Source organism: Ischnura elegans, chromosome X (assembly GCF_921293095.1).
Source record: "Ischnura elegans chromosome X, ioIscEleg1.1, whole genome shotgun sequence".
In the NCBI taxonomy this organism is placed as follows: domain Eukaryota; kingdom Metazoa; phylum Arthropoda; class Insecta; order Odonata; family Coenagrionidae; genus Ischnura; species Ischnura elegans.
This window is the reverse complement of record NC_060259.1, coordinates 76,310,412-76,323,235: the sequence shown is the minus strand read 5'-3', so window position 1 is coordinate 76,323,235 and position 12,824 is coordinate 76,310,412. Positions and strand designations below refer to the sequence as shown.

The following is a 12,824-nucleotide window of genomic DNA, read 5'->3' as shown; positions in this document are numbered from 1 at the left end:
CAACATTATGAGCACATTTGCAACCAAAATTAAGACAAAGTAAGAATTCAACATACTATCCTAGCATTCAGATGGCATTTCTGATTTTCAAGCAGTAGGATATTTCATCAGGTACATGTTTAATATAGCCGTCTCGTGAGTGTGCTCAGCATCTTGAGATGAGGTAGTAAATAGTTCAGACTGATTTTGTCCACGCACTGCTTAAATAACCCATTTCATTTAACAGTACCACACACAGATTACATCTTAGGGATGGATCAAGATCGATGCAAGGTTAAATCAAGCAATATTAAATGAAGACACACTATAATATTTTATATTCAATGAAATTTTTAAAAATTAAGGAAGTATGATTGTACCAGTAGAAAGATAGGAAGTACTACGACAGCTCCAAGTATTGGGTGGTAGACAGCTAAAATTCTAAAAATTTTCTTCATTTTGGATGAGGCCTGGGACTGAATTTTTAAAATTTTATAATACACCACTTTACTTTTTCGACTCAAGAGCTTTTGAATGATCTATTACGAATACTTCCATATTCCCAGACATCAGATGTGAAAACACCTATACAAAATTCTAGCCTTACAACATTGCAATGCCTCATGAACTTATGAATGCATAAAAAAATAGCTTTAGGGTTTTCACTTCATTTGGCAAATGAAGATGAATTGCAACATTTGGTCCAAATAAGTTACATCAAGGGCCACTTTTGCATAATTCTTGTCAAATAGGCATGGAATATATGCTTTCTTCCAATGCCATTTTAAAAAATCGACGAATAATTACTTAAATAAGAAAATTGGTTCATGCCAATGGATGACCATTCTGAATTTAATATTCATAACATCAATATCACATTACTTTGTGAATAATTCACAGATCAAAATTGCATTATAAATTATGAAAAACATGTACCATAATTTAATGAGCATTATGGACTACCGAGTTTGGTGTTAAGTCATTTGTCGGAGAAACTTAACATTTTAAGGCACTCATTTCCAGCTTATAACTTCTCTGAAGCACATTGTAAATATCATACGCCATTCAAGTCACAATTTAAAAAAAATCAGTATTGAAGGAGCAAACATGTTTGCAAGCCCAGTTTGCAAAGGCTACGTTTATGCTTGATATTATTAGTCTAATAATAAAAAAGAGCATGAGAATAAAACATATAAAATGTAATTGCACAATGGCACTACACAGTTTTCCTACTGCCCATTCATACTTGTCTTAATTTGGTTTTGCATGCTGTTATTGATTTCCAAAATGTAGTTTAACATGGTTCCAAATTTTACATTTACCAAGGTACTGTTTAGGTGTGAGAGGAAGAAATAAGAAGTTTTTATCTTCCACTTGACTATATTAACAACTATTCAAGATAACTTGCAAAAGTGTCAGGGATGCATCCGACATCCCTGAATGTTTAATGCCAACTGGCATCCCAGAAGTGGGGTACCCAACAGGTACTAAATACCATGACTAAAACACGAAGTGAATGCCTGCAGTAGCTAGTGGTGAGTTTACTTATTTTTTACAACAAGGTTTACTTACAAGGTTTACAAGGCTTACTGAGGAATTGGTCACTCAATGAGAAAGATAGCCACTGTTCACTTCAGCAAAAGATCTGAAATGCAACTTTTAAACTACTATTGCTTAATGAGAGGTAAAAATTTAATATGTATGCCTTTTTTTCTACGACTCAAATATTTTTTGCTATGGAATCCAAAAAGTGAAAATACAGCAACGATCACCAATACACCCTCACACAGACCTCTACCCAACCCTAATAAAGCAAGGGTTGGTCAAAACATTTCCCACATATTAACTAATTAAATAGATACCAACCTGGAGGGAAGAAGCTTGATATTTGTGGTATTCAGTGTTGGCTCTCAGTTCATCAATATCAATGTTGGGCAAGCCAGAGATAAGCAGCTCCAATTCTTGCTCGTTAAATATTGAAATTAACTTCTTCGGAATGATATCATAAAAACCTTCCAAAAATGCATTTAACCTATAATGAGCAAATTACAAAATTAAATCTACAATAAGAAAAATTTCAATGCAGAGAAAACAATTGAAAATCAAGATTGTCATGCATACTGTTTCATTATGGCTCCAGTCATTTTCATCTGGCAAACCAGCTGCACATAATCCATTTTGTTCTCTTCCGAAACCAAAATATTTCTCCCATTTGGTATCAAATCCCTAACTTCAGTAACACCAAATTCTTGCACCTGAAATAATATTCCTCTCATCAGAAAATGAAGATTTGAAATTTAAAAAATAAACATGGAAACTATACCAATAAATTGAGATAAAAATAGCACTACAAATTGATATGATTAAGTAGATTCCTCAAGTATGTCTGAATTTGAAGAGTAATAATGACACAATAATGATTAAAAATCTAAGGATTTATTAATAACTCCATTGCTCACCTCTGTGCTGAATGTTAAGTCACCTAAATCGCTTACACGATTTTCCATCAAGTATACCAGGCCCTTATAAAAGCTATAGTCTTCACTCTCCATGTCCGTGTATTTCACAGGGATTCCAAGAATGTGCTTATAAAATGAGCGTGTGAAATAACACTCTAACAGTTTATTATCATAAATGGCTTTTGCTGAAAGAAAAATTGCAATTACATTAGAATAAGGGTGGAGAAAACAATTTATAACATTACGAACTTAGTGGATAAAATCATGAACTATTCACTGGAATTCATTCTTTTCAATCATTTCATTTGAATTAAAACAATTTTTTTCCCCTTAAGTTTTTTACTTGAAATTATTTCAATATTTAATCCATCAGAAGGACAAATGGAGATAGGAAAGAGATGTTATTTTAATTGCCAAATAAAAGAGATTTCAGTACATTCTAAGTACATATTTAAGTACCTTGATTCCAGCCTATAATGTTCTTAAGTCAAGATAAGTATTTGGCCAAATTCCCAGATTTGCACAGATTTTCGCATTAATTGCACAATGAAGTATTAAGTGGGTAAAAGTTTAAAATATATGCAGCTATTAATGTCATAAGTATTCAACAGCCGTGAAATTACCATGAAAGACTTCTAGACTGTCAAGTAAATTACATCCACACTCTTGAGGCCTACACTTACCAATGACTCTGCCGACAAATTTGAAATAGCACAGATGATAATGGTTGTAATGGGATGCTGGATTGATGGTGTAGGTGACACGATCACCAGGTGATGTTGTGAACAGGGCATAGTTAGGGTTGAAAATGTCCCGGGATATTATCACATACCACTCCCGGAGAAGTCCACCAGCATCCTGACCCTCCTCACCTGATTTTGAATTGAAATGAGATCAAATTAAACTGCATGCCAAACATCCTCTCACTTCAACACAATTCAGAACTGAACACACTTTGTATGCACATACGGCATTGATTTTCTAGCCAAAAAAATCCTTTTGAGAAATCATATTGATAAAGTGATACATTATGGTTTTGCAACCCTTTCAAAAGTGGTAGCACAGAGACTAAGGAAAAACTAGTGCTTTTCTCATCTAACATAAAAATTAAACCTTTCAACACAGAAAAGCATTAAGAAGTTCTGACTTCTAAGAATATGGGTTAAGTGATTACATGCTTTTGCTGAAAAAACACGTAACTTTCCTCTTTAAGTTTCAAAAATTTATCCACAAAAAGAACAAAAAAGATTATTTATTTCACATACTCAAAAAAGATAAAATACAGAAAATTAAGCTCAAATGAATTATGATGCATTTTTAAACATCAACCAACATATTAAGAATTATTTTTGATAATCTAATATGCAATAAATTTATTCAGTAACACATCACAAACACAAAAATGTTGAGCACCTAAACTTAAAGGCTTGCCATTGCTTTAGAGAACTTCTTTAAAAATAGTATCGCATTAAAAATAATGGGGAAACTATATTTAGGTGTGGAGAGGGTGGGTGGTGGGGGAAGACTTTGTTTAAAGAAATATCATAAATAGAGGCAAATATAAAATAATATGCTAACTGCTCATTTCCAAGAGTTTTGCATCCTTCCCTGTATGAGTAGTAATGGCAATATGATCACAGATCATGATTAGCAAAATTGTGTCAAATTACAATATGGTTGCAGAAACCATATCCCAGGCACTGAGCCACATACTCATGGGAGGCACTTGAGGCACCAAAGATTTGGAAGCATAAAAATCAGCAGTTAACACCATGTGGGAAGCAGTACAGAAAACATTAACTAAGTAGGAATTGTTTCACTGCAGGACACCCATAGATAGTCACTCTGAGAATGAAAAGGTTACAATCTCCTCATAGAAAAATGTCTCGGTCATGAATCTGCTCTCTACAAGTTCATAACTATTGTTAAATTCCATTTATAATGCCCGAGACAAAAATTTACACTCACTTGGGAGTGTTTTATGACTTTTCAAAAGAGTCAATCATGATATTCTCTTACTTAAGCTGGCCAACATTGGAATGAGAGGAAAAACCTTGGACTGGATAAGATCATATTTAACTGGTAGAAAGCAAATTGTGAAATATACGTGCCGGTCACAGTATAGTAATGATATCTCATTCTCTTCTCCTTTAGATATTAATACTGGGGTCCCCCAAGGTTCCATACTTGGCCCCCCTCCTGTTTATTATTTTAGTTAATGACCTACCAAACCTGTTTACTCAACAGGATGTTGTGTTATATGCTGATGATACTTCATGTCTGCCACATTCTAGAAATATTTCTGATCTGGTAAATTCTGTCAATACTTCAATTTCCAGGATGGCTGAGTGGTGCAATACCAACCATTTATCAATTAACATTAACAAAACTGTTTTCTTGGATTTCCACCCTAAGAGTGACACACCTATAATTAATCACCAACTTAATCTGATGAATGAGCCCATTACCCAAAGTAATTGTGTTAAATTTTTAGGGCTTCTGGTTTCAGACGACCTTAAATGGACACCACACATTGGAGCCATCATGAATCGAGTTAGCACTGGTATTTTTATGCTTAGAAGGCTGGCCCCATTTCTATCTCTTTCTACCCTCAAACTTATCTACCATGCTAATGTTCATGCTCATATATCTTATGGTATTATGTTCTGGGGAATTTCACACCATGCAAAAAAATTATTTTCTCTACAAAAGCAAGCATTGAAAGCTATGGTTCAAGTGCCTAAGAGGAATCCTGGTAAACCGATCTTTCTGGACATAAAAATATTAACACTTCCTTCCATTTTTATCTTGAATTGTGCCACTTTTGTTATAATGCATCCTGAGCTTTTCCAAGGAATCATGAATGGCATGACTACCACACTCGCTCAAAATGTGACATTCACCTCAAAAGTCACCATCTATCTCTAGCTCTCAAGGGACCTCATCACACTCCATCCATCATTTTTAATAAACTTCCATCTGAATTGAAAAGCTGTCCCAATTCCTTATTCAAAGTTAAATTACGTAATTTTTTAGCAGGTAAAGCCTATTATGATATTAGCGATTATTTAAATGATTCTATGTAATTTGTATTATTGTATTTATGTAATTTGTATCATAGTGATTTTTGTGACGAAACCATGCAATGTATATTGCCAGTTCGGTGAATAAAAAATTATTATTATTATAACTAAAAGAAAGATATGAATTAAAATTTATACCTTCAAACACAATGTAGAACCTATTCTTCCACTCATCTGCAAACCTACGATGCAACTCCCTGAAGGAATCTTCAAACACATTACTTCTTCGGACATGGACAGCCAACTCTTCTCGCCGCAAACCATCATCAAGCCTTTCTAGCTCAGCACGGAAGTATCTCCTCTTGACATCAAAGTCTAGGATGCGCGTGTGATCCACAAGGACTGCAAATGGCCCCTCACTCAGTGGCGAAGTTGACTGCCTGAGAATTTGGTTTAGGACTGTTCGATGCGTTTCTGTAAGAAAAATCAGTTGATATGAGAGAGCGCCTGGGTGATTAAGCCATGAATATACCTTAATATTTTTTGGGATTGAGTTGCTGAAATTATTTAACACGGAAACAATGAGATGAAGACAATTCATAAAAAGCTGGGTTAGCTGAAAAAGTTGCATCTTGTAGCAAAAATATCATTTACCAACAAATTTCTATTTAAGTTCTAAGTACATGTATCTATTTATAACATCAATGCATTTATTTTTTTTCATGTGACACTTTCAAGTGACTTTGAAATAAAAAATTTTATATAATGCTTTTCCAATTATGATAATAAACTTTAAAACCTCAAAAAATATAAGTGGTTTGCTGCATTCAGCATTTAAAATTTTGTCCCCTCTGAAACCTTGAATCAAGATTCCACTGTAATTGCAAAAATTTTCATTCGTGACTTACTAGTTTACTAGGAGAGCATAGGACTACTGGCTTTCGAGGCAGTCATAGGTCTACTAATCTCATATTACGAGCATTAGAAATGCTTAAAGGTCACTTTGTTGAATTGAGGTGGAATTAACAAAAAATTATAAAGTCAAATTGAGATAAATATCATTAATAGAAATGAATACTTCATTGAAGGAGGACATTACTATATCACACTAACCTCTCACAGGCATTAAAATCAATACAAAAGTTTTGCATGCTGGGTCCTATCCCAATCTATTTACTGAGCTTGTAACTTCCCTAAATATTTATTGCTTTATTAGCAATATTCAACTGCCCTGAGCTGTGCATTAGCAACAGCCTGCTCTGGCCTTAAGACTCACCCGCAAATTTGAGGAACTTGACAGTGTCGTTAGAAATGGAAGAGGATGGTGAATCCCACTGGAAATTGAGCACGGGCGAGGCCTCTCCTTCGGCAGGCAAAGGTGATACTGGGGCCAGTTCATGCTGGACGGCCGGTGTTTCACGCGTTTCTGCCGGAGCTTGGCGTTCTCCAGGTTTCTTCTCCTTCTCCTCTTTATCACTTGAGGATGCATGGATGAGGAAGAATGCCTCAACTGCTGGCTGTAAAGAAATGATTCACTTAAAACATGATTCCCACTCAAACTTAATTGTAAAATTCACGGTTTTTTCCAGGTTTTCACGGTCTAGATGTCGTCAAATTCAAGGTTTATATATAATCCATTTTAGCCAGAAATATTGATCGTGTAACGATCATCGGCCGCAGGTTAACTAAAAATTTAACAAAGGCGACAGACGCCGTGAATTCAAACGCAGCAATGAAAGTGCTATCATCTCTTATGACATCACATATTGTTTGCAAGCTCCGGCTAAAGGTTGTGAGCGGGAAAATGGAGGGACCAGGGGGCCACGGAGATCAAGAAGTGTCTGAATTTTCACCAGGGTTAATGAAAACTCTGGTTACCAGTCTTCCCGCTTGGTAGAGGCTTAAGGTCGATGTGTCATCATGGCACGCGGACCAACAATTACGCTTCGAATATACATGTGCAGATAAATCCGTGGACAGTGTCTGCGTATGACTGACCTTGAAACATGATCGACATACCAATTTATCTTTTGCTCTTTCAATCGTAGTTCTAAAATCAAGTTTGAGAGATTTTTAAGGTTATATGATGAAAGTCACTGCTTTTTCCTGGTTTTTTTCACGGCAGACGAAATTCACGGCTTAATCACGTTTTCAAGGTTTTCACGGTTGAGTGGGAGCCCTGTAAAACAATACTAAATGTTTCAAATAAACGCTCAGGCTGCTCACTCACGAACTCACAAAATGTTAAACTAACAATCAAAAGTTTTTTATAGCCCATAGCATGCATAGTGTTGTCAACTGATGCCACGGCAGGCCTGCCCACATTATGGTCTATTTTGGCATCACATTAGGATAAGGGGACACCCACTTCAGGAGTGCTTGGAATCGAAAAACCATTCCCATGTTTTCAGGATGTGAATTGGGACAAAAATTTTTTTTTGGTTTGGTATGCCAAATGCAGAGAGATCATAATGTTATAGCTAAAGAGAATCATTCACTTTAATTTTGCATATTTTCTTGGAATATCCTTATCATCAGCATTCACACCCTGAAGTCAACAATAGGGTGGTTTCCTATTATTTTTTTTCCCTAAATCGAAAGATTATTACTCCTGGAGTACGGATTTCACGCTTTTAGATTTTTAAATGACGATATCTATTTTTCGCGATTAAATGATAAGCGAAAATTTTCAAGCGCGCGAAAACGCGACGGGTACGTATGAATGCCGGGAAAGCTCCGTGCGACCTCGTTCTGGTTCCCGCTGACGCAAGTGAGGTGACCTTGGGGCGAGGGCCCGAGCGCTGATACAATGCAGGATGCTAGCAGGTAGCTGAGTACCATGCTGGCTGGTAGCGCTTGGCCTAAATAAGGATTATTAAGACATGTTTCCCTGAGCTCTGTGCCTCATGCATGCATTGGTAACCCCAGACGATGTAAAACTCCTATCTACTCTTATAGAAACTAGGTCCCTGTGACGTCATGTGGAGTGGCATCGCATGGGCACCAATCTGGCCTTTTTCAAACGAGGATAAAATTGACCCTTGCTATTCGTCTAAACCGGTATTTCTAAAACCAAATAATTTGTATATTATGAATACAGTAATGGTGGGTAACGAATCACAATCAATGCCTTTCGTTTTCTTTGATAAAGGAAACTACCCTATTTTACTTGAAAATTTGAACACAGAATTTTTGGAATCAATTTCACACTTCATCTCAGTCATTAAGTCTACAAGCATGAACCAAGGCAAAGGGCAACATGTTCCTTTAATTTCAGTTATTTTTTTAAGTAAGAAGAAAATTCCAAGTTTTTACACAACAATACAAATTTGGACTCATGTTGATAATTTCCAGATTTGCACTTACTGTTAAGAGTTATATTAAGAGGGTTTTGACATGGTTAGCATCAAGCGATTAATCAAAAATTTTACAGATACATTTTTGATGCTGACAAAAGGTTGCCATAAAAAATTCAGAAACCACAATTTTTACAGGACACCCAAGTGCAGAGACGACATGTGGTTAGGACTAACTATGCAGCTGTAGGGGCCTTGGAAAGCTATAGGTGCGTGATACGATTCCAGGTCAACAGGAAAAGGCTATTATAACATCCTGCTCTCTGGACAAATAAAGCATTATTATTATTTTGCTGTGGCAATTCAAGTGAAAGTTCAATTCAAGTAATGAAAGTCGCCAAAATAAATGAAAATAAGTGTCAATACCAAAATCAGATGTCAAATGTTTACCTGCAAGACTAACACTGCATGGTGATCTGGTGTATCTTGAAGTTCTAGCAGACAGTCGGAGAGTACTTTCCACAGCTCATCAAGCCCAAGCTGTTCACTTAAAATAGGAAGCACTGGATCAGACTCATCAGCACCTGGAAAATAAACACATCTCTTTCAACAATGCACATCTATTCACTCATATAGCATCTTCATCAATCGATATTTTTTAAAAGTAAATGGCTAAAACATGCCTCCTGCTATGCACAAGTTGCAATACGGTATCAAATACTTTCCATCATTTATTAACATCTAGTTGTTGAACAAAGCTCAGCAAGTGGTCAAACAAGACAGTGGTGACTGCTGACCTTGCTTAATGATCAAGGATTTTAGGAAGAGGAGTAACCTAAGGTATATCTTTAGAATAATCAATGAGAAATATGAATTGGGGAAAAACATGATGCTAAGCAACACAAAAAGAAAATCACATTGACCCTTGCTAAGTGGCTTGTGGATGGTGTTTGAGAAATTCTTGTATTGGGGTTAAATAAAGGTTAAAACCTAACTTCACCTGTATAGATAATTTTGTTTGGTAAGCATATCCAAATTTGCAATTTGGTATCATACTAACTTTCCATTTTTAATTCCACTAACTTCTTCATTTCCAGTCTGAAATTTTCTACTTTCCTCACTTTTTATCACACTAAAAATTTTCAAAAGAGGAAGCCAACCAATATTTATAATGAAGTGAACCAGTATATCCTGTCTTACATCCCTTCTAAGGTCAGTCTCCAAGGAGAAACCCCAGAAAAGCCACGTAGTGTTTTTCATGAGATTTCTTCGATTAGTGGGTGAGTATATTTACTCTCTGTGAAAAAGGATCATATGACAGACAGATTTCATGTTAAGACATTAAATTATTTAAAATGTTAATAAAAATAGTTAAGTGTTATTAAAATTGTAATGATTGAAGGATATTTATCCAAAGCCTTGACAATCAAGGTTTTGGTGCACTTGAGAACCATATCGCAGGTAATTCCTTCATTGAAGAAGGAACAAACATAACCTTTGATTTCCAAATCACCCTAATATACATGATAGAGGAAAAAATGAAAATTCACCAATGACTGATTGCCATATGCTACCTCTGAAATTGCCGAACACTGACGTCCTCTCATCCTGTGAGTGAGTGCATTTGATCATTGCACCTGAGAAGCGAAACCCATTTCTTTATACTGCTTGGTTTTGCTTAGCCTTACTGTTTGTATTTTTTTATCCATTTCAAATATGCTAACACAGAAATCAGCGACGATTAGATGAGAATTATATAAAATTTTTATGTGACTTTGTAAATGGCTGGAATGGAATCCTTTTATTTCCTGGTCCAATACAGCAGTAATCCCTTATCTTCAACAGAGAAATAATGACCACGCTACCCCAAATTGGACACTTCTGCATAAGATTACAATAAATAATTACACTAAGGGATATTGCGGGGCAAGTGTACTAATGCAACATTCCACGGTATAACTAGGGATATTTCAATTTAAAAATCTAACTACAGTTTGCTGAGTGGCACATTGGGAAATTACTTGACGTAACTGCAAATCAGTGATGGAGTTCACATAAGTGCAGTGGAATGATGACTCTCACCTGTACGAGTTGGTTGTGGACTTTCCTGTGTACTCGTCTGCATGCTACCCCCACTGTCACCACCATTACCCACGGCATTCTCCTCACTCCTTGGTTGAGTCCTGCCTTCTATGTTTTCACTACTGGCATTCATCAGTCTTGCGGCCACAGTCTCCCTCTGTCTGGCTCCTCTAGGAAGTACAGCTGGTGGAGGCCTACTCTCTTCAAGATCTATTGTCACTGGCCTTGGTTGCTCAGTAGAAGCAGCAGTTTCAGTACTGCTACTTGTACCAGAATTCCCTGAAAAGAAAATTTAATGAAAATGGAATGTGGTTGTACATTCAGTACCAAAATTAAAATTCATTACAAGAATTTGGTATATGGAAGGGAAATATAGGTTACAATTGAACAAATCTATCCCCTTCAGGAATTCTCACGCAGGTTTGAAAAATCAAAACGTGAAAGCTACACTTTTCATGAGCCATTGACATCATTTAAGTCGAGATTGATTCAATCATTGAGGGGAGGATTTACTCACAAAAGAGTAAATAACAACAAAATAAGCAAGGTCCAGGCACAAGGCCAAAGAGTAGCTGAGGAGAGGTGACCAGCCTGGCATAAGCTGGTGATATTATCAACTTAAATGGCACAGGGTTAAAGGAGTCGATATTTTAGCAACAAATGGCTTGAGAAGTATGGGATGATGTAAAAATGGAAAAATACTGGTCTCTTTATTTTCCAAACTCTATAACAATTGATATTTTAAATAAAAAAATGGTCAACAAGTCCATTTCAATACTAAGGTATGACGTAACTTTTATCAATAAAAATTGCATAAGGTTACTGACATGCACGAAGAGCAGATATTACTATTATACCATACCTGAATTACCTTTTCGCTTATTCTTTTTAATAGAAAGCTGGATGGCTTCTCTGAGCTGGATAATCACTTTCAGAGTCCTTAGAAAGAAGACCTGACTGGAAGTTTTACTGGTAAGAGGGATCATGGCTGGTATTTGCAGATCTGAGCCATGCTTTACTTTGGTAGAAGCTGTGACAACCACAGTACTTTTGGTGAACCTGAAAAGAGAAGAAAATTCATTTTTAACAATGATAAAGCTTCACCACCAACTCGCACAGTGAGGCATTAATGTATAAACCCTTCAGCTGCAGTAGCTAGATTACAAGTCTTTCACTCTGCACGGGAAAGTTTTCTAAATAGGCCAGAGCCTACCTATCTGCTAGGAGGGGCAGAGAAGGTTGTAATCTCCTATTCATCATTTTCTGGAGGGCTTGCGGGGAGGACCTCACCCACTAAGGGATGGATTAGTGGAATATCATATAAGTTAGCAAAATTATTTTGTCGGCCAAAATATACAAAAAATATCGTATGAGGGTTTTCCTAAATCAATGTGATACCAAACACAGAGGAAATCAGTAAATATTAACCCACACTGGTTATAAATCTGTATAGCATCTAACTTCTTGCATCCAATCATCGGAGCACATTGAGAGGATAATGGAAGGACTGGTTAGAGCCTCAATAGAATGGTATGCCACCACTAACAAGCAAGGGAGGGACATGCTTTGAGTAAGAAGAAAGGGTTGCCAATTGTCCCACACATGTAAGGAGGAGTTTGGGCCATAAAGATAAGAAGGGTGTGGGAGAGAAAGTCAGAAAAGAGGGTGAAATAGTCTTGAATTTTTTTCCCACAGTCAGAGGTACACTTATAGGTGAACGTTTCTGGCAGTTGAAGGGTTAAACAATAAATCTAACTCTTCCATAGTGTACAATGGAAAAAACCATCCGGTAAATTACATGGCAATGCTTCCAGATACAGCTCTGAACTCCAATTGTCACAGTGCACTGGCATGAAAATCTGAATTGATTATTAAGAAGTAACTACTATATTTTGATGAAATATTAATTTTTTTAATTAATACACAAAGGAAAATTATGTAACGTTGACACTACAGCAGACTCCGATTATCCGGCTGCGGTTTAT

General features: G+C 36.3%; 1 protein-coding gene across 4 annotated transcripts in view; it reads right to left on the bottom strand.

The window, feature by feature from the left end:
- LOC124171666 (E3 ubiquitin-protein ligase HUWE1) overlaps positions 1–12,824 on the bottom strand; it is a 116,959-nt gene that overhangs the window by 1,903 nt on the left and 102,232 nt on the right. For 3 of the 4 annotated variants that reach the window (XM_046550896.1, XM_046550895.1, XM_046550898.1), the window contains exons 53-61: positions 11,702–11,898; positions 10,840–11,118; positions 9,208–9,341; positions 6,738–6,978; positions 5,660–5,935; positions 3,122–3,310; positions 2,439–2,623; positions 2,101–2,234; positions 1,846–2,011 (exon numbers count right to left, since the gene is read on the bottom strand). In XM_046550896.1, coding sequence (XP_046406852.1) covers positions 1,846–2,011; positions 2,101–2,234; positions 2,439–2,623; positions 3,122–3,310; positions 5,660–5,935; positions 6,738–6,978; positions 9,208–9,341; positions 10,840–11,118; positions 11,702–11,898 — 1,801 coding nt within the window. The remainder of the gene's footprint in view (positions 1–1,845; positions 2,012–2,100; positions 2,235–2,438; positions 2,624–3,121; positions 3,311–5,659; positions 5,936–6,737; positions 6,979–9,207; positions 9,342–10,839; positions 11,119–11,701; positions 11,899–12,824) is intronic. The other variant, XM_046550899.1, reaches the window with a different exon arrangement.